At 37.9% G+C, this 18,414-nt stretch overlaps 1 protein-coding gene across 1 annotated transcript; it reads right to left on the bottom strand.

Annotated features, from left to right (window-relative positions):
* Positions 1 to 205: 205 nt before the first annotated feature.
* PAPOLG (poly(A) polymerase gamma) lies at positions 206 to 15,199 on the bottom strand (the record flags this gene model as incomplete). Its single annotated transcript, XM_010085772.1, has 21 exons — positions 206 to 300; positions 906 to 959; positions 1,626 to 1,694; positions 2,561 to 2,799; positions 2,876 to 2,982; positions 3,742 to 3,911; positions 4,000 to 4,121; positions 6,464 to 6,573; positions 6,897 to 7,013; positions 8,688 to 8,741; positions 9,143 to 9,227; positions 9,550 to 9,670; positions 9,753 to 9,825; positions 9,973 to 10,111; positions 10,735 to 10,824; positions 11,460 to 11,571; positions 12,683 to 12,736; positions 13,961 to 14,070; positions 14,154 to 14,235; positions 14,901 to 14,967; positions 15,041 to 15,199. Coding segments are annotated over 21 exons (2,229 nt in total), but the record flags the coding sequence as incomplete, so codon positions are not given.
* Positions 15,200 to 18,414: the final 3,215 nt, after the last annotated feature.

Here is an 18,414-nt window from a genome sequence, read left to right as displayed (position 1 = left end):
GATAACTGTTACAAGAATATGCAAAAAGTAGTTCAAAAGGAAGCAGGCATCTCACAATTCTATAAAAGATGACCATGATTTTAACTTGCCAATTGCAGTCTGTCAACAGTAACCTTCCATACGATGCTGGAAACTACAACACACATTGATAATATGGATCACTAAACAAGTTATTATTCTCTTTACCTGAAGAAATACCAGTTACCCATTAAGGGTAAGCTTGATGGATCTTTTAATAATACGAATACTATTTGTTGGAACAGGAGATGAAGAATCTGGTAGTTCATTACTGGCAAGCCTCTACAACACAGAAAAAGAAGCCACAAGAAAAAAAAAGTTTTAAATTAATTAATTCAGAAGTAACAGCAGATAAACCCTTTCCTAGCTAAATATAACAAAGTTCTTTATGTACCAAAACAGTATGGTCCCAAACCAAATATTTACAGAGAAGGATTTTTTTCACTATACCACTTGTTTAGTTACCACCTAGTTTACAGATGACAAGCATTTTCCCCTCTACACACTTCTTTCCTAGTATCAATTCAGATAATTATACTCCTGAGGGGGGGAAATAAGTTGCAAGTTGCTCAACAGCACAATGGAGGAAACCACCATTCTTCTCAGATCAGGATCAGGAAAACAGAGTGTCTCTACCACCCAGATTACTTCCAGTTTTATAACCCTCAATTTCACAGCATTTTACATGACACAGAAGAGTTAAGGCCACTTACACACTTGGAAGCTTTGAAGTCTTGTCACAGAAATCAGTATACAAGTATTTAAAGTAATAAGAGCTCAGATCACCTTTCGGAAGATCTGCAAGAAGTACAGATCTTTTTGCTTAAGGAAAAAAAGCAAATCAGGAAACAAACTGTGTCAGTGTTTGAGTGCACAATAAATAATACCTGTGGTCTTGTGTTGATAACAGGAATCAGCATGGATTTTCCTCCAAAGACACCCTAAAAGAGCCAGAAAGGATTTATTAGGCAATATTGTCAAATTCATGACTTGAGAGGCAGCAAGGTCTGTCCATTAGGATACTTAAAAACTAAAGACATACATGCACCGACAGCTTCCACCTCTGTATTTTCTGTGGGTTTTTTTTTGTTTAAGCCCGATAAGCACATATACAGCATTTCAGGTATTTCAACCTTCACTCTAGCAACAAGACTACATCTTGACTTGAAGGTTTGCCCTCAAGAGTTTATGCTTCAGTAGCATACTGAAGCTACACTAAATATAGAGCTATTTATCCTTCCTCTGGGAGGCCAAATGCCTTTGTAGTAGTTTTATAATACTATAGTATTAGGTCTTAGTACTATAGTAGTAGGTCTTTATAGTAGTTTTAGTTTACACCACTGAATCAAGTGGTTTAAAAAAAAAAACTGATTTCAAGCATGGCAAGAAGCTAGATACTACCAAGTTATCTAGTAGTAACATTTAAAAGATAGGTCATGCACCTGTAATATTTGGGAAATTAAGCCTGAAGTAAGTGAAACTAAAAAGCATATTTTTGTTCACATCAATAAATGTGTAGAGTATTTGTGTGAGGTAGTCTAGGCACTAGAACAGTCCATGCAGCTTTTCAGTTAGTCCACTGAGTAAAAAAAAAAATTCAAAGTTACGTTTGCCACAGCTCTTCTTCTGACATCTGGATTGCCACCATCTTTGAATGCTGAATCTTGGATGGTTAACTAGAAGAACAGAATAGACAGACTCAAAATAATTGCTATACTAAAATTACCTTCATATTTGGGTACAGCTTCTGGTCAACACATTAAATCTATTAGTGGCCATTCTTAAAACAACATTTAGACAAGACTACCATTACCACACAGGAATCTCAAGCCTCTCAAAAAGTCTTACTATCTGAACCTTAAAAACTGCACTTGAAATACTAAGAAAACAGTTCTGCAAGTTGATTCTTTACAAGTGTCAAAATTGAGCTTTTTCTAGTTGTTCTTTGCCTCTGCCTCAAATCAGAGGTCAAGCCACAAGAACAACTATTTCAGGAGATTTATAGGTAGCAATAAAACAAATCAAGCATTAATCTAAAGCTTCAACAAAAACAAGATTTAATGAGCAACTCCACAATGTTATTTTGGCAGTGGACAACCTATTGAGTAGGCTGCTGATTCCTAAAGCAGCGAAACTGTCAATAGGAACTCAAATCATCTGCTAGAACAAGATCAGCTCATACTTTTACATTTGTAAGATTCAGATCCTCTTCGTTTTGAGACATTTTTTTCTTGAATTGTTTCAAGAACTGCTTCAAAATGAGTCAGTTCCTTCAGCAATTGGACAGTGCAGTAATGTAAGTACAGTAGTATTTAGAGACCTGCAACCAGATCAGAGACAGTCGCTAGTGCCAGATCTCAGAAAAAAAGTGTTTAATAGCTATACAATTTCTCATATCTACATCCTAGTAAGACTTATGTTCAAATCTATATTCCTGAACGCATCGGGGATGTATGTGTGTTTCTCCTCAGTTATTTCATTCATTCTACATGAATAATTAATACTACTTCAAACCCTCCCTGGCCTAGCCTCCTTTCCTTACTTTTTCTTCATCAACTGTTTTTTTGGGGGATCGTTCTGATGTAGGTGAATGATGTCCTTTGGGAGATAGTGAATAAGGTCTTTTAGGTGCAGCATTCTTAGGATCGGTAACTGGAGTTCCACTTAATTCATGCTGTCCTTGGACAAAACGTGGTCTGAGTTGAGATATTGTATTATGTCCTGGAACGGTGCAACCAGCTGAAGGTCCCAATGTTCTTATTGCAACTCTAGCCTCCATTTCTGTAGGAGACATCAAGCTTTTAGAGTTCAGCCATGAAATTAAAGACTGCATTGCACCCACTACTTCAATACATACTTGAATCAATAATAGGAACAGAGAGTCCCTTAGACATTGATGGCGCAGCTACATGAGGCATCTTCTCTCTATTGTTAGCACCATTAGGTCTCTGACATACAGCATTTCTGTAAAAGTCAGATGTTAAAGTTATAAAATGCTAGTTTGTAAAAATAACCTACATCTCATTTTCAGGAAGTTCATGCAAGACAAATGCCTGCCTTCTTAGCTCATTGTCACAGCTCTATTAAACAACACAAACTCACAGTCTACTTATATGTACACCCTTTTTTTTTGCATGCTACTCCTACAGTACCAGCGTTAACACAGCAGGCATTACACATTTGGTAGTACTGGGCTATTACTCTCACGATTACTTATTCCTCCTGTGCTGAAGTAGCTTACGGACAAACAGACTTCCCAGGAAATGACTGACACTTTTACTGCCCAAGTTTTCATACTGCTTCACTAAGTCAGCAACAGCTCTAGTGTTTCTGTGACCAAGATCAGCACTTCATCGGAACTTCATACTGCTTAACATCAACCATACTTTTTGTCAGAAAGAACAGTGACCTACACATAAAATACTCCAGCTTCAAGTTACACACTAACCTAATGGGATTTATATTCCAGACCAAATAATTTATCTGGTATCAAGTTCTTAATTCCTATGTGTTCATGGTACATTACATTAATTTTTTTTAGGATTTCTTGAGCCCATCTCCCCCGACTCAAAGCAGATGCCAACTTCATTCCTGAAGCCATTAGAGCCCTCCACATGCTTATGATCCACATGGTTTCAAACAAGAAATCCTAGACAAGAAATCATTCCCACGGTGAGGCAATTAGAAGCAGCTTCTTCACAGTTCTAAGGTTATGGTGCTAACCTTTCTATTTCTGCTGCAGAGGTATCCAATTTTGAGATCTTATTTAACAAAGAGGAATTATATGGCATTCTGGAGTTTTTGTCTCTGGAACTGTCCAAACAGCTTCCATCTGCCGAAGTCCTTTTGCACTGAAGCCCACTAGCATTTTGACTAGTATCTACCATGCTTTGCTGAAACAACAGTTAGAAAAACCATAATAAAGTCTTCAAGTAATTATTAAAGCAAAAAAAAATTGCCAAAAGAGACAAATTGTTATACCTTCTTTCTTTTCTGTAAGATTTCTGCAGGCAAAAAATAGCGAAGATGCTTTTTTTTCACGTGAGCTGCCTCGATCTTCATACCTTCCTTTAGCACCTTGAGGTTGTTAGCCTGCCTGTAAACTAAAATGAAATTTAGTGGTGTAACTTAGTGGGGAAGCTGGCATTAGGTATTTGTCAAAGTTATGTATGGTTTCTTTAGAAAGGGCAAGCCATTAACTCTGTCCAACACAAACAAAGAGCAAGAAGTTTCCAGCCTAACTGCACACAAAATACTACCCAGGCACTCCACACATAGTCTCAAGAAGATAAACGGGACCCAAGATGCTCATTTCACATCCATTACAGACCAGATACATAACAGCTATTTAAGTTCAAAAATGCATTTATGTGCTCAGTTACAGCTGCGGTTTGCTAATCATGCAGCTCACATCGGAGCTGATGTCCTTCAGGTTAACCATTAGTTTTCTGGTTGAGAATAGATCTAGATGACTTTCTGAATCAACCCAATTGTGGACAGCTGACAAGAGACCAGACAGCTTACTCAAGATTCAGATTGATTTTTTTGTTTGTTTGTTTGTTTTACATTTATGGTGGTGATTGTGTTTGTTTGCTGGTTTTGTTTTGTTTTTTTTTTCCTCAACAGTTCTATATCATCATAGAACTTCAGTAGTTTATAGTCATTAAATTGTAGTGCTTCTGATAAGTCAGATGTTCCTAAAATCCAGTCTTGCTTTCTTAGATAAAATTTTAAACAGTTATTTCAATCAGCCTTTTATGTAACTTTAAAGTGCTATACTAGCACACCAGTTATTACAGAATTAAGTCACATTTAGCTAAGCTTATCTAACAGGCCTATCATGAGCATAACTGGAAAGCCAGCTTACTAACATACAGAGTGGGAATCAAAGCAAGGACATGCAACAAAAAGCTTAAGTCTTTCTACAGGAAACCTGGATGTGGAAAAAAAAAAAAGCACAAATATGAATATTCACACCAATACGAACAGTTGCTTCAATAATTTTTTTATGTAAAAGTGAAATAAAGTTCACTTAACAAAAGCCTTCCATACAGTAAGCCTTATATTCTTGAGCTCACCAACTTGAAGTTAATCTTTGCCCTCTAAAAATATTTTCTCAAAGTCAAGGCACACGATAAAAGCTTTCTTATACGTAATTACTGGTCACTCCCACATTTGCCAAAGGATTTCACACCTCTCAGGAAATAAACTTTCTGTTCAACCTCTCTGGATTCAAAACCTGTATCTGAAACATACTACAGGCTGTGCTTCACTAAACTAAGAGCACACAGCTATACTAATAAAGTTTGTGTGTAGAAAGAAAGGATTTAACACTAGTTCTAGCCTCCTAGCAGTACATGAACCTTGTTGGCATAATTTACATTTGCCACAACATTGAAATAAAGTGCCACTGGATGTAATCTACAAACATCAATACAGATAACAGTGCAAGCCTGAAGAAGTCACTTCACCTGGCCTGAAACACAGACCTAAGTTGTGATGCATTTTTCTGTGCTTTTCTCACATCCCGAAAGCATGAGCTAAAAAGGTCTGGTGTTACTGCATGTAGTCATGTTGCCTGAGCAAGACAGCACACAGCTCACGCTGGAACTGTGGATACACTCTTCACCAGTGCTAACAAACATTTAAAGAAGTCCACTGTTTGGAACCCTTTGTCCAAATACGCTTGTCACTTCAGAAGAGTAACCTGGTTTCCTCAGTTCTTCACTACGAGCCTAACATGAGCCTGACAGCACACATGTGCTTCTGAAAGGCACAAGAGCAGTCAGCTTGGGAAGAAGTAAACAGATCATGGAAGAGACCTATACTTTCAAACGGCTCCTCACCCCAAACACCCCTTATTCTAGTATTGCAAGTGTTGTTAGATAATATTACTTTATTCCTATATCTAAAGTAATAATGGAAAACAAACATGAAGGTTTACATGTAAGACCGCATGTAATTACAGTGTGACAACTCACTAACTTTTAAAGTTCTGGGATCATACACGTTTATTTTGGGAAGTCACTGGCAACAGGCATTAACAACTTATTTTAGAGCCTGATACAGTTAATTCCCATTTTAAAAGTTCAGCAACTGACAACTGTTTGACAAGTGTAGCTATACCCAGTAAATGGACATTTCCTGGCTCCACAGCTGACTAGCCACTTCATGAAACACAGTTCCTTTGTGAGTGTGCCTACCATGATCTGCAGAACTGTTATTTCACATATGGTATATGACTGTAGTACACATTTTTGCTTCAAGATGGACTTTGGCAGAGTATCAAGATAGTGTTTTTAAAGCTAATCCTCTATGTGTTGCTCTCTATAGAAATATCTAATACCCAATTCCAGAAGGAAGCACAATTCACTGTGTGAAGCAGCTTCCACTAAAATTTAAAAAAAATGAAACCCTACAAGACCAGAGCAAAATATAGGCTTACCTGTATCTGTGAATGACTGTATAACATACGTTAAATCAATGTGAATACTTTCTGTATTTTCCACTTTCCTAAATACGATGCCAAGAAACCACATTGACACATATCCACTCCTAAAAAGACAGATTCACAACACTATCATTTATGCACAGTTATTTCGATGCTAGCCTCTACTCTCAAGAAGGGATTAAGCAAAAACAGTTTAGTTGTATGCAGCAGTTAAAGACTAGAGCCAGCCCATACTTAAGTGCTCAGAGTACCTCTCTATGAAGTTCTCCCTTCTTTAAAAGATCTTACATGTGCAGAACCTTGCCTGTCAGAGCATGTACCTACACAACAGTAGGTGTGTAACTGAACATCTCCCACAGATGAGCTGATATAAACAAGTTACAATATGTTGGCCAAACTGTATTTCAGAAAAAATTATGAGACTCACTGTTTGAGGTCTTTGTTGCCAGGGAAAGACTGTGGCTTTACGTGTGCAATGGTTATAAATTCATTCCTCTCCAAGTTTCCAACCAGCACACGAATTTTAGATTCAACAAGGCCAATCCTAATAAGAGATATTTATTCATTAACTGTATCCAACACAGTAGTTACATGCCTTTTTAGAATATAATACAAAAATGCTAACCAATCAATAAGTAGTAAATTTCATTCAGCTGAGCAGCCACTAGATTTTTATGTCACACACTGTAGTTTGGGATGTTTCCAGTGACATTTGAGCTTTAAAGTTTCCAAAGACAGGGGTTCAGATGCAACACAATATACAACCTATGAGGAAAATATCAACAAGCAGCAGATCCCAGCATCTCTGGCTGCATTTTGAAGCGCAGCAAAACTCCTTTTTACCCCAAAGATCAAGGAGAGCAGTTTAGAAAAGGCTCAAGCACAACTGTCCAATTATACCCAAGTAAAGATGAAATTCTTCCTGCAGATTGATCAGTGAAGAGTTTATCCTCTTCTAGCCAGGCTGAAAAACTTAGTTCCTTTATTAAACAAATGGTCAGTCTCATCAGAAACTTACCCAAGAAATGAACCACGACCTTGAAGACTTTTCATTATTTAAATAAAGTACTGGCATTTTACCCTTTTACCCAAAACAGTGCTAACTTTGAAAGCAGTCACAAATCTGTACTTTCTTCAAAAATATCTTATGTTGATGAACAGATGTGCTATCTATACCCAAATCCATTCAAGAGCTGATGAACTAAACTTGTTCTTATAGCTATAATTACAATTGAGATGGTTCTCACATCAAGTTTCACAAAGTACTCCTGCAATTTACCTGTCCACTACCAAGCATGCTGAAATGATAATATTCATCACTAAACATAATATGTCTGAGCATGCTACTAGACTAAAACTTAGTAAATACAATTTATTGGCAATCAGATGCTTTGCACAGACTGTCAGGTTTCACCCAGATTAAACAGCCTTGTTTCCCTTCACTAGAGAACTAGAGAACTCTAGAATAGGCTGAGTACATAACCAGAACAACTTAGCACTGAGTGCAGTCTAGTCCTAAATTAAATATTAAATCCAGTAAAAAAAAGTTATGAAACTAAGTCTAAGGTTCTAGAACAGTGGTCTTTAAAGTGGGGGGCATGCATACCCCAGAGGGTGCACATGACAATCCACTGAGGTATGGAAAGAAAACATTAGAAGTTCAGTAATGTGTATGCAACTTGCAATAAATATCTACTTGTTGACAAGTAGATGTTCAAAAAAGTTTTTTTTGCAGATAGGAGTGTGCAATCAAAAAAATTTAGAGACCACCGCTCTATAACTCAGTAGAAGATTAGCTCTCCAGTGTCCATTACACATCTGATTACACCACGTAACCCTTGCTTGTTTCAGTCTCTGCAACAAGATACATCTTTGCAACTGAAGTAGTGAAGTAGCAGTCTCCTTAGACTCCTTGCGTCTGCTTCTCAAGATGGTGCAGAGCACCTGACCTTCAGTCATACACACACTAACCCTCTTTGATCCTTCTCATCATGACTAAGCTCTTCAGGCTAACTTCTTAAACAGCAAGATTGATGTTAACTTCCCTTCATAAGAAAGCTTTTAATTTTGCTGATGAACTCTCTACTTAACTTGATACTGTACTCAATGCCTAGTTGCACAGTCTAGTACTTCATGTTACCATAGTTAAAAAAATTAAAGAGCAACATCAAACTGAGTTTCAACTATGTATTGAACCCACATCTAAAGCAAGACTTACCACTCTAGATGATGCTCTTCAGTAGAGGCACTAGCAGTCAGCACAATATAATGTCTAGAAGAGCAAAGTGAATACATCAGCTCAGGACTTGGTATTCCTCTAAGCGAAACCAAAACTGCCTTAAATGTACAGAATATGACTTCCAGACAAAACAGATTATATCCTGTATTCAGCACAGTACTAACTGAAGAAAAACAGATTACATCATTTGGAATTGTGCTCTGCTACACTCTAAATATCATTGTTACTTTTTTTAATAAAGAGTGTCAGTGGCATAATGTACAGTTTTTCTATCTTCTGTATACTTATCCTTACCAAAATTCATACAACTTTACCTCCAGTTTCTGAAAAAAAAAAGACATTAATGCCATCTTCTATTTAAACTGCGAGTTAAAACTCACTCCGCTAACCAGTAAGTAAATAATTTCAAGTTAGACATCATAGTTCATACATACTTGTACTTCTGAAAGAAGTTCAGTGGTTCAAAGAGCTTTGACCAGTCTGATTTTCCTTGGAGAATATCATTTGTAACTGCAAGACCTGCAATTAAGGGTGAAAACCTTATTACCATTTTGTTTTTGAGACTAGCAGAGTATGATGTTAACTTTGCAAGATAACGGTTTTGAACAGTAATTGACAGATCAAAAAGCAGGAATTCCCTTGAAACAAACAATGCAGTTCTGCTACAACAGTTCACTGTAAAACTGGTCCCTTACTGCCTGCAACAGGAGTACTTCCCAGAGACCTATTCTACCTAAAAAGGCAGAACACCTGACAAAATATAACAAATTCAGATAATGTGGTTTCATATAGCAAGAAATATACTTTGTAATCAGTAAAGAATAGAAAGAACTTTCTTTACCATGTTTGAACTCCTCTACCATTACTGCTCGCGTTGATGTAGATACGTTGTATGTAGAGTTCTGCTGTGGGTAGGCTGGGGTGATGATAGGCATTACATGATGTCGGTCTGATGGGTTCACCTATGATTTTAAAACAATTTTGCTTAGCATCAGTTTAGGTTAGAAGAAAATTTAAAGGCTTCTGAATTCAATGTCTACATACCCTAGGGTCCCATACTGGTAAATTAAGATCGCTCTCTTCAGGTGGTTTCAGCATTACAGGCTTTGGCCATTCCCTATGTAAGAAAAGCCAGTAACTGACTGTCCACTTAAAACTCTGCCATGTAATTCAGGATAGGAGTGAATGTTGTTCATTTAAGTAATATATGAAGAACTACCTCTAGAATTGTTACTTCTTTATGCAAATTAAGAATAGGTCTTACCATTTTGAAAAAACCAAGAAGAACTTGTTAACAAGAGTAGAAGCTGAAGCATTTGGATAGAGTTGACACGTTCTTGCTACTAGCATTGCCCAGGAAACCCCACCAAGAAATCCCAGCATGTTGGAGTAAATGCCACGTCCTAAAATGGATACATTGTAGTAAGCTTCTAGTCTTTCAACACCAAAGTATATTCCTTCAAATTTACAGCACTAACTTCACAATCTACAGAATACTTAGTGCACCTCAGGCCCAAAGTTAGTTATTTTTGCCATGAGATGAGGCAAAAATTGTTCATCCTTACAGCAAGGAGAAAAAGAATCATTACCACACCACTTCCCAAAATACTGCTCCTCTGAAATTTACCCACACTGCTACAGCTACTGCTTCATTCCAACTTCCTTTAAGAAAAAGTTATGCTGTTCTTCTAGTGTCTGCTCTAGCCACATGATCAAACAGTGTTTTCTTATTCCTTATGTATCAAGCTTCTATACTTTGCATTTTTATAATTTGCAGTCAAGTTCCTGATAATCAATGCAGCACCTTGTCTTGTAGGCACTCCTCTCTCCTCCCCACTCTATCCCCATGAAAAACCACACAGAATCTACCAAATGGACAGACATTGAATCTAAACTAAAAACAGTTTTAGTTTTAAAACTGGCATTTATAGAGTTATCCAAAGCTGTACTACTTCTAATGGTCTTATATTTCCAGCATGAGGTGTCTCTAAAAAGTTTAAAGATCACAAACAATCACATTACTCACGTTTTGCCCACAGTTTAATTGCACAGAGCGTGAGCCGAAAAGTGTCTTTATTTGGCACTAGATGTAGTATTTCATCAGTAACTCTGCAGCCTGTAAGGAAAAACATAAAAGTACAGAAGTTCCCAGTAACGAGTACAAATCAGATTTATGCTATACAGGATCAATAGCTTACAGTTTAACATTCAAGTCTATGAAAACAAGTTTGGATTACTTGCTTTGTATTACCTTAAAAATTACAGATTACACATAACATTCAGAATCATTTCAGGTAACTGCTGCCCTCAACAGCTTTTTCATAGTTTAGACTACACCCAACAATTTTTAATAAGGTCTTTCTACAGTATTCTGAAAGCTAGGTTTCTTTTGACAGCCAGGAACAATTAAACCAGTCAGTAAGACAGCTAGGCTTCAGGTATTTAAAATATCTTTTTTTATGAACCACAACACATTTTTCTCTATCAAGTGCTCTGCCTATTAATCTGAAGCAGTTTCTGTGGCAAACTGTAACAATGCCCACACCCTGATCAAAGAAACATGAAATACAGGTCTATCTAAACACACAACTCCTTGAAACATCTACATTTAAGCCCACTTGCCACCTCCTCAGATCTCAAGTATACAGGAGATCAGTTTTTGCATCTTGTACAGAAACTTGGGTTGTGTAATGTGCATTCTATACCAATTTTAGTAACTCTTTATTTTTGAAGATGTGCAAATACGCTTACCATTTAGGCTTCGTATACATCTTATATCCAGGCTTCTCAGACGTGAGTCATCTCTGAGATCAAGATTATCAGAAATAGTTTGCATAGACAGTCTTGCAAACACAAGATCAATCTTAAGAGGAAAAAAGCGCCAACTGTGAGTTAGAATACAGCATTGTCTGCAAATAGCACACTGGTGGGGGACCATTAGTCATGTTTAGAAAGAGTGGTTAACATTCATATTCAGAATTATGTGACTATAGATGTATGTCCCAAGAGATCTATATGCCAGAAAACTTAAGAAAACTGCTAGAAGTTCCATATTTTATTTACAAAACCTTCAATGCATCCCCCCCCCCCTTTCTTTTTGAGCTAGGGAAAGGAAGGGATTTTTTTTAAGTTGAAAAGATATCCTAAACTTAGGATTTCCATTCAAAGGGAACTTAAAATTAATCATAGAATCTTAATTCTATGTTCAATGTTCAATCACCTCAGCTATAATTCAGCAAAGGAGAGAGCATTTTCTTTATGCAATAAGACCCTTTGATCCCAAAAATCTGTTTTCCAGTACAGTCTGAGGCAAGAGAATTATTCTATCAATGTCTGTACCAGACAAAGGCCACAAAAAGGTAATTGAATAAGTGAGAGTGATACCAAGCTGTAACTTGCTCAGGTACTACAGCATGCAAGTCTTTATTCACTGTATAATTTGTATTCAAGATACAAGGATTCCTGCAGCTGGCACACTTCGGCAGGAGTCAAATGAGTACTTTTACTTTTTGTTTTCCTGATTGTTTGTCCATGACTGCTTCATTTTCGATTTGCACCAAAACATTTAGTCTGCTCACATGATTCATACAGTGAACTACACTATACACATCCCCCTCTAGAAAGCTAGTTTGTCTAAGAAGAGTTCGCAAGGACACTGCCTCTACTCCCCCTCTGCACAGTCCTTGTGAGATACATGCTATTCAAGCAGACTACCTTGGCAGGTTTAGAAAAAGATGTGCCTGAAGTTCCCATGCCTGCCAGGCTTCCTAGAGGCTTCTTTTCCTGTAAGCTCCCATTCTACTGCAGTGTCTTCTCCTAGGATAGGTTGTGCTCAGGCTGTTTATAGTTTCCTAAATATACTTTAAGATACCAATAACATTCCAAAATAGCACAGTCACAGGTCCCTGGAGAAGGTATCCTATTCCAATGCAAGAAAAAAAAAATTTACTCAAAGAAAAAGTTGAAATACTTACCTCAATGCCATCAAACTCAAACTTGACAACTGGTACATACGCATCTTCAACTGCCTGGAAATGAGAGGATAGCTGTGTAAGAAAACATCTTTCACTACTTTTAATGTTTTTCCTAAAATACAATACAATACAGAATTTACACTGCTAGACTACTGAGTACAAAGATGGAGTTGCTTCTGAACCAAAAGAATTGTTAATAAGCTGAAAGCAATATAGCATTAATATGGTACTAATACTAGCTTTAAAAAGTTACTTAGTCAAGAGATACAGAGGCTGATCATGCATTGTAATAAACAGTGCACAATGAGCCATCAGTGGCTGTAAGGTACTTACCTTGGTAGTGAGGAAGAAAAGCAAGAGATTTCTGTAGCTATCTTACTACTCATTAACAACCAGAGAAATCTAAAAAACTGTCCACATTTATCAGTGTGCATTAGTCTCTTGTTTATTTTCTGCTGTGTCTGAAATGCTATCAGCTACCTTATGGGACAGTTTTCAATTTTGTAGACTGCTTGTTAGAACTGTGCTGCAGCCCACTGTGAGTCAGTTTTCAGGTGACAGTCATCTAAATGAAGGCTCATTAGCTACACATATGAAGTCTTTCAAAATGTCTGCACAAGGAAGACCAGGCTAAGAGAAACACTTCTCAGGAGTTCAGTTTCACAAAGTACACACCACATGCACCCGAGAGTGATTTTTACAAAGAAGTTTTGTATGTTCACAGCCCTGCCCCTATTAACTTTATTTTATGCAAAGCTGACAGTGTGCATCCCTTCCACAAAGTCTCAGTCTGAGTAGCCAGAGAGGAACGTGACCAGAGAACAAATTAGAGGTTCTGAAGTACATCCAGAGGAACTCCATGGCAAAGGTACTGACAGAAGCCTTCCCATAGCACATTCAACCTCTTTAGTTTTCAGGCTGCCCCCCTTCCTCTTCCTGCATGCAATTACCTTATTTCCAAGCCCCTTACCACATCCAAGATTAAAGCAAGGTTCCTAGGGACAATCTTGCTTTTTGATACAGCCGACTCACTCCCAAACTGTGGGTAGTGGAGAAGTGTACCACAAAGATTCTTATGTGACATACAGGCTTTGGGGAAAGGAACCAAAAGCTTGATTATAAAATTTTCGTGCTGCATAAAATAGCATTTCAGAAGGTGCTCAGAGAAAATTTTTTTCAAATTTTGGTTTGTAAGACATTCACTACCAATACCAGTCTTTAACGTGAATATTCTTATTGTAGAAGTTGCACAATCTATCAAGGAGAGAGCTTACGCACTCTTAGATTTTTTATTTTCTCCTGATGTTTTAGTTTTTCAAAGAATGACTGAAAAAAATCCGATCTTTCCACATGCCTAGGGGCAACACAAACAGCATCGATGTCAGCACCTGCAAAGAGATTCCATTTCTTCTGTTATTATTGGAAGTCACTTTCAAACACTAGAACTATGACCAAACAATGAAAATTCTACCTTTAGTGTGTACTCCAAGCCTGTAAGAACCAAATGTAAATATTTTGCCACCAACATTTGCTACTGCTGAAGGGGGAAGATTCTGTGGGTAGAAGAGAAAGTTTACTTTAGAGTATAAGATACACATTGACCTATGCACAAGTTTAACTAGTGTACAAGTTTAGAAAGACTACAACAGCCTCACTGAATGATGTCTTCTCACTCCCATACTGAGCTGTTAGTCTAATAGGCTGGTAGTTTTTTCCTGAAGTAGTACTTGCAACCCAAAAAAAAAAAAAAGATGAGTAATGTACCAGTCTTTTCATTAACTTACACAAATTAAGACCTATTATTACTCTTCCCTGCAGCAGACACACATAAATCAACACAATCTAAGAGCTATGCAAAAGGCAAGTCTAGTGTAATAATTTCAAAGATTGAGTGCTGTAGGCTGTTTGGGGCAAGATGAGTGCCCATTTACCATCTAGCTTACCCCACAATACATTGTTTCTGCTTTAACTGCTGCAAGTCAACTGACAGAGCCACTTCACAAATTTATTCAGTGCCCCATAGACTTCAAGATCTTGATCTGAAGCATCTTTTATACCTTATTTCAATGGCACTTACTACAGTTACTTACTACTACTTGCTAGTCAATACTTAAACAGAAAGTTAAAAGTTGCACTTTAGCCTAAATCCTAGTAGTATGGCCTTTAAAATAAATAAAAAGGCTTCAGCTGTTTTGATAAGAACATAAAAAGTCCTTACCTTGCTCTCACCAAGTTCTGAAATCCATTCTTTGACCAAGTTGTTCAGTTTACCAAGAACAACTAGCCTGTAAAGAAAACTCATGTTAAATTTGCCTTAAAAAAAACCGAAGAGATTAACAAATTTTAGTCTTCTTGTACCTGTGATTCAGTTCTTCCTCATCTTCAAATACCCCAAATGCTTTCATTGCTTCAACCAGCTTCTGAGTATAAATGCAATCTATATCCTGAGGAGAAGCCAAACAAACTGGAGAGGCAACTCCATAGTGCCTTTGAGGCTGGTGCTGCAGCCTAGAAGTACTGTGGGAGAAAACAAAATACTGAAGACTTCACAAAAGCAAAAAAAACACCCAAACCACTTATTGGAAAAAGCCCTTCAGCTTACATGTTTCCAAATCAATTTCTGCCCTTTTACCCAGCATGAGCACAATGCGGAAAAAATAAAAAAAAACAAAAAACCTGCTTATGATATTTAGATAACTTGACCTAACTTAGAAGTCAAAACTACTTTTTTTTTTTTAAAAAAAAAAACCACCACAACATTTGTGGATATAAGAAGAGATCCAAGTTGCTACTATCTTAATACAACATATTTGCCTTGCTATAGACAGGTAGAACTGATTACCAGGAAACGAAATGTTTGAAATCTGCTAAGGCTGACATCACATACAGCAGAAGTTTTGGACACATTTCAGTTTTGATTTAAGGATATTCCCATCAGCTTCCTGCTAACATTAAACAAGACAATTTACTGGCTTATTTTAATTAAATATATTTGCTGTGCTTCTACTGATTTTGGAAGGGCATTATAGTTGATTATAGAGAAAGGACATATAATGAAGTGGTCTGTTAAACAGAATTGATGCTGTAAATTCAGTATTACCCTGCTTTAGTTTGTGGAAAAGTATGAATGAAAACATCAACCAATATGCAGGTAACATTGCTAGAAGAGCCTCATGCTCTTAACATAGTGTTCAATTTTTATAGTTCAGAGGTTTAGCTGTACCTACATCTGTTTCATTTAACTCCAAGAGATGTATGTCAGCATATAAAGCAGCACAACTTAAGATCTGTTTGTAGAAGGTGCTCAAATCTGCCTAGCTCCCTGCCCAGTTAGGCTGAGCAGGACACGAGGCACCTGGGTTTGAGGGCCCACAAGGTTAGTGGCTCTGGAACTCCAATTACAGCAAGGCAGAATTTTCACCTCCAACCCTCCATATGCCCTGCATGTTTAGATTTACTTGCAATCACAAGCAGCACAGGACTGACACAGCAGGACAACACTAAAGGCAGCATTAGCTCCCCCTCAGCCCCGATAGAACCCTTGCTTTAGAAAGGTAAAAAATGGAGAAAAAAATCCCTACTTTGCATTACCAGCTGAAAACAGAAGAGAGAAAGGAGTGGGACAGAAGGCAAGAACTGTTCCTGATAGGTCAAGGGTCTCTACAGAAACACTAGTAGCAAAAGGGGGAGATACATTAAAAAGTCCATAAAACCCATCACACTTGTTGAAGAGTCCATATCCAGACCCTAAAGCTAAAGGGATTAATTATGCCACTATTCGAACAGGATATTTTTCTACTTCACACATGGACAACTTATATGCTTATAACTATTGAAGGAAATAGGTACAGACCCATTTTGGCCAGAACAGGTTTAGGAAATGCTCAAAGGACAGCTCCAACACTTGATTTAAAACAAGATGGCTTATTACAGCTCCTTACTTCTCACTGTTGCCTTTATTCTTCCATTGAGGGAAGACAGATTTATAGATTTCTCTCTCTCAGAGCAGCTTATCCAACTACAGATGTAGCTTTTAGTCATCTAGTGTCCCCCCCTCCCATGACCTAATTTTTCAAAATTTCTTTTATGTGTTTTCCCAAAAAAAAAAAGGGTGGTAGGAGTATTAGGACTGGAGTGCTACCAACTACTCTCCCCAATCAGAACAGCTGTTTACTTACAGGTGGGACTAGACCTTGACCTATTTGCTTTGCCTTGTTTATAGGCATAGTCGACTTCCACTTCATAAGTAAAAATCTTCATAATGAATATTTTCCTTCTTATGATATAATTTTTATAAAAAATACAGAAGGAAAGCCTATGTTCAATTGCTGTGCATTACATCTAAATTAAAACACCAAGAGCAGCAACTTCCTACATGTTTTACGCATTACTTGCATTGTACAACTTGTACTTCAGAAAGTTTGTATGAAACAAGAACAAGTTTTAGACTTCGCAAGTATTCAAGATCTTTCCTGTGCCTTTCATTGCCCCAGGGATTATAATTAGAGACTGACATAAAGGACAATAACAATTAGGTATTATTAATATCAAATTCTCTTAGTCAATAATAGATTTTTTTTCAGTTGCTTGCAGGTATTACTGAAAGTTCGATCTCACAACTTAAAAGTTGAGCAAAACGGCACTTTGAAAGTTTTACTGGAAGAGTGACTTACGCGCAATAGAATTTGTTCCTCTTTTAGAATTAAAAAGATAAACACCAAACCATACTTCTCTCTCAAGTGTAGCAGAGTGCCAGCCATATACAAAGGAGGGATCTTAAGAGATAAAGTAGCATACAGGTCATACTACTTATTCATCCATCAGCCTTCTGTTTAAGTGAGAAGCCTGTTGCAGTTTAATATTTTGCCAACTCTAGCTACAGTTTGCCCACCACATTGAACAGCTCCAACACATTGATGTTCTGACAGATCCTAACCTTACACGATAAATGAACCTAAATTGATTCCTTCCAGGTTTTGTCACTTACTTATAGCTTGACCAAGCTGCAAGCCATTTCTCCCACATACTCCAAGAGGCAATGGATAAGCTTACACCATCAGCAAGGCACGTTCACTAGGGATGGATTTCCCAGACCCAAGGAGGGTCGGCTCACCTCGCAGCCCAACTCAAGGACAGTCAACTTGCCTTGACCCGAGGAGAAATTTAACCCTTCAGCCTCTTCTACACTCACCACTTGGGAGGAGGAATGACTGGAAATCAGCTCCTGAACCCCAAAACCGACAGCATGAAGCAATACCATCCAACCCCCTCACCCCAGTGCTGCCACTGAGGCCCCAGCAGCTGCACCTTCTGCTCCTCTCACAGAGGTTCACACTGAAACCAGCCTGCAGACACCTACTAAAGTTAAAGCACTTTGTTCCTGAGGACAATATTCAGAAAAAAACACTTTCTAAAAATCTTTCCCCCAGTTTAAGTTTGCCTTACCCCCTCCAAGCCATTACCAGGCTGTAGCCACCAAACAACATGGTGGCAGACACACAGAACCTTCCACACACCAAACCCAGGGGCTCTGACAACCCGGGCTAACCCCGCAGATCCCTGAACCCCCATTTTCACACAAAAAGAGCTTTATCATTTATTTTAAAGACAAGCTTTCCCCAGCAGGAGGAACGCTTCCCCTCCCCACACACACACACGCCAGGTCCCTCACAAGGCTGTGGCGGGGAAAAAAGTCCTCTCAGGGAAAGGAGACGCGAGAGAAGGAGGGAGCC

Source organism: Pterocles gutturalis, unplaced genomic scaffold (genome assembly GCF_000699245.1).
Source record: "Pterocles gutturalis isolate BGI_N339 unplaced genomic scaffold, ASM69924v1 Scaffold49241, whole genome shotgun sequence".
Lineage (NCBI taxonomy): Eukaryota > Metazoa > Chordata > Aves > Pterocliformes > Pteroclidae > Pterocles > Pterocles gutturalis.
This window is presented reverse-complemented; position numbering and strand designations above follow the sequence as displayed.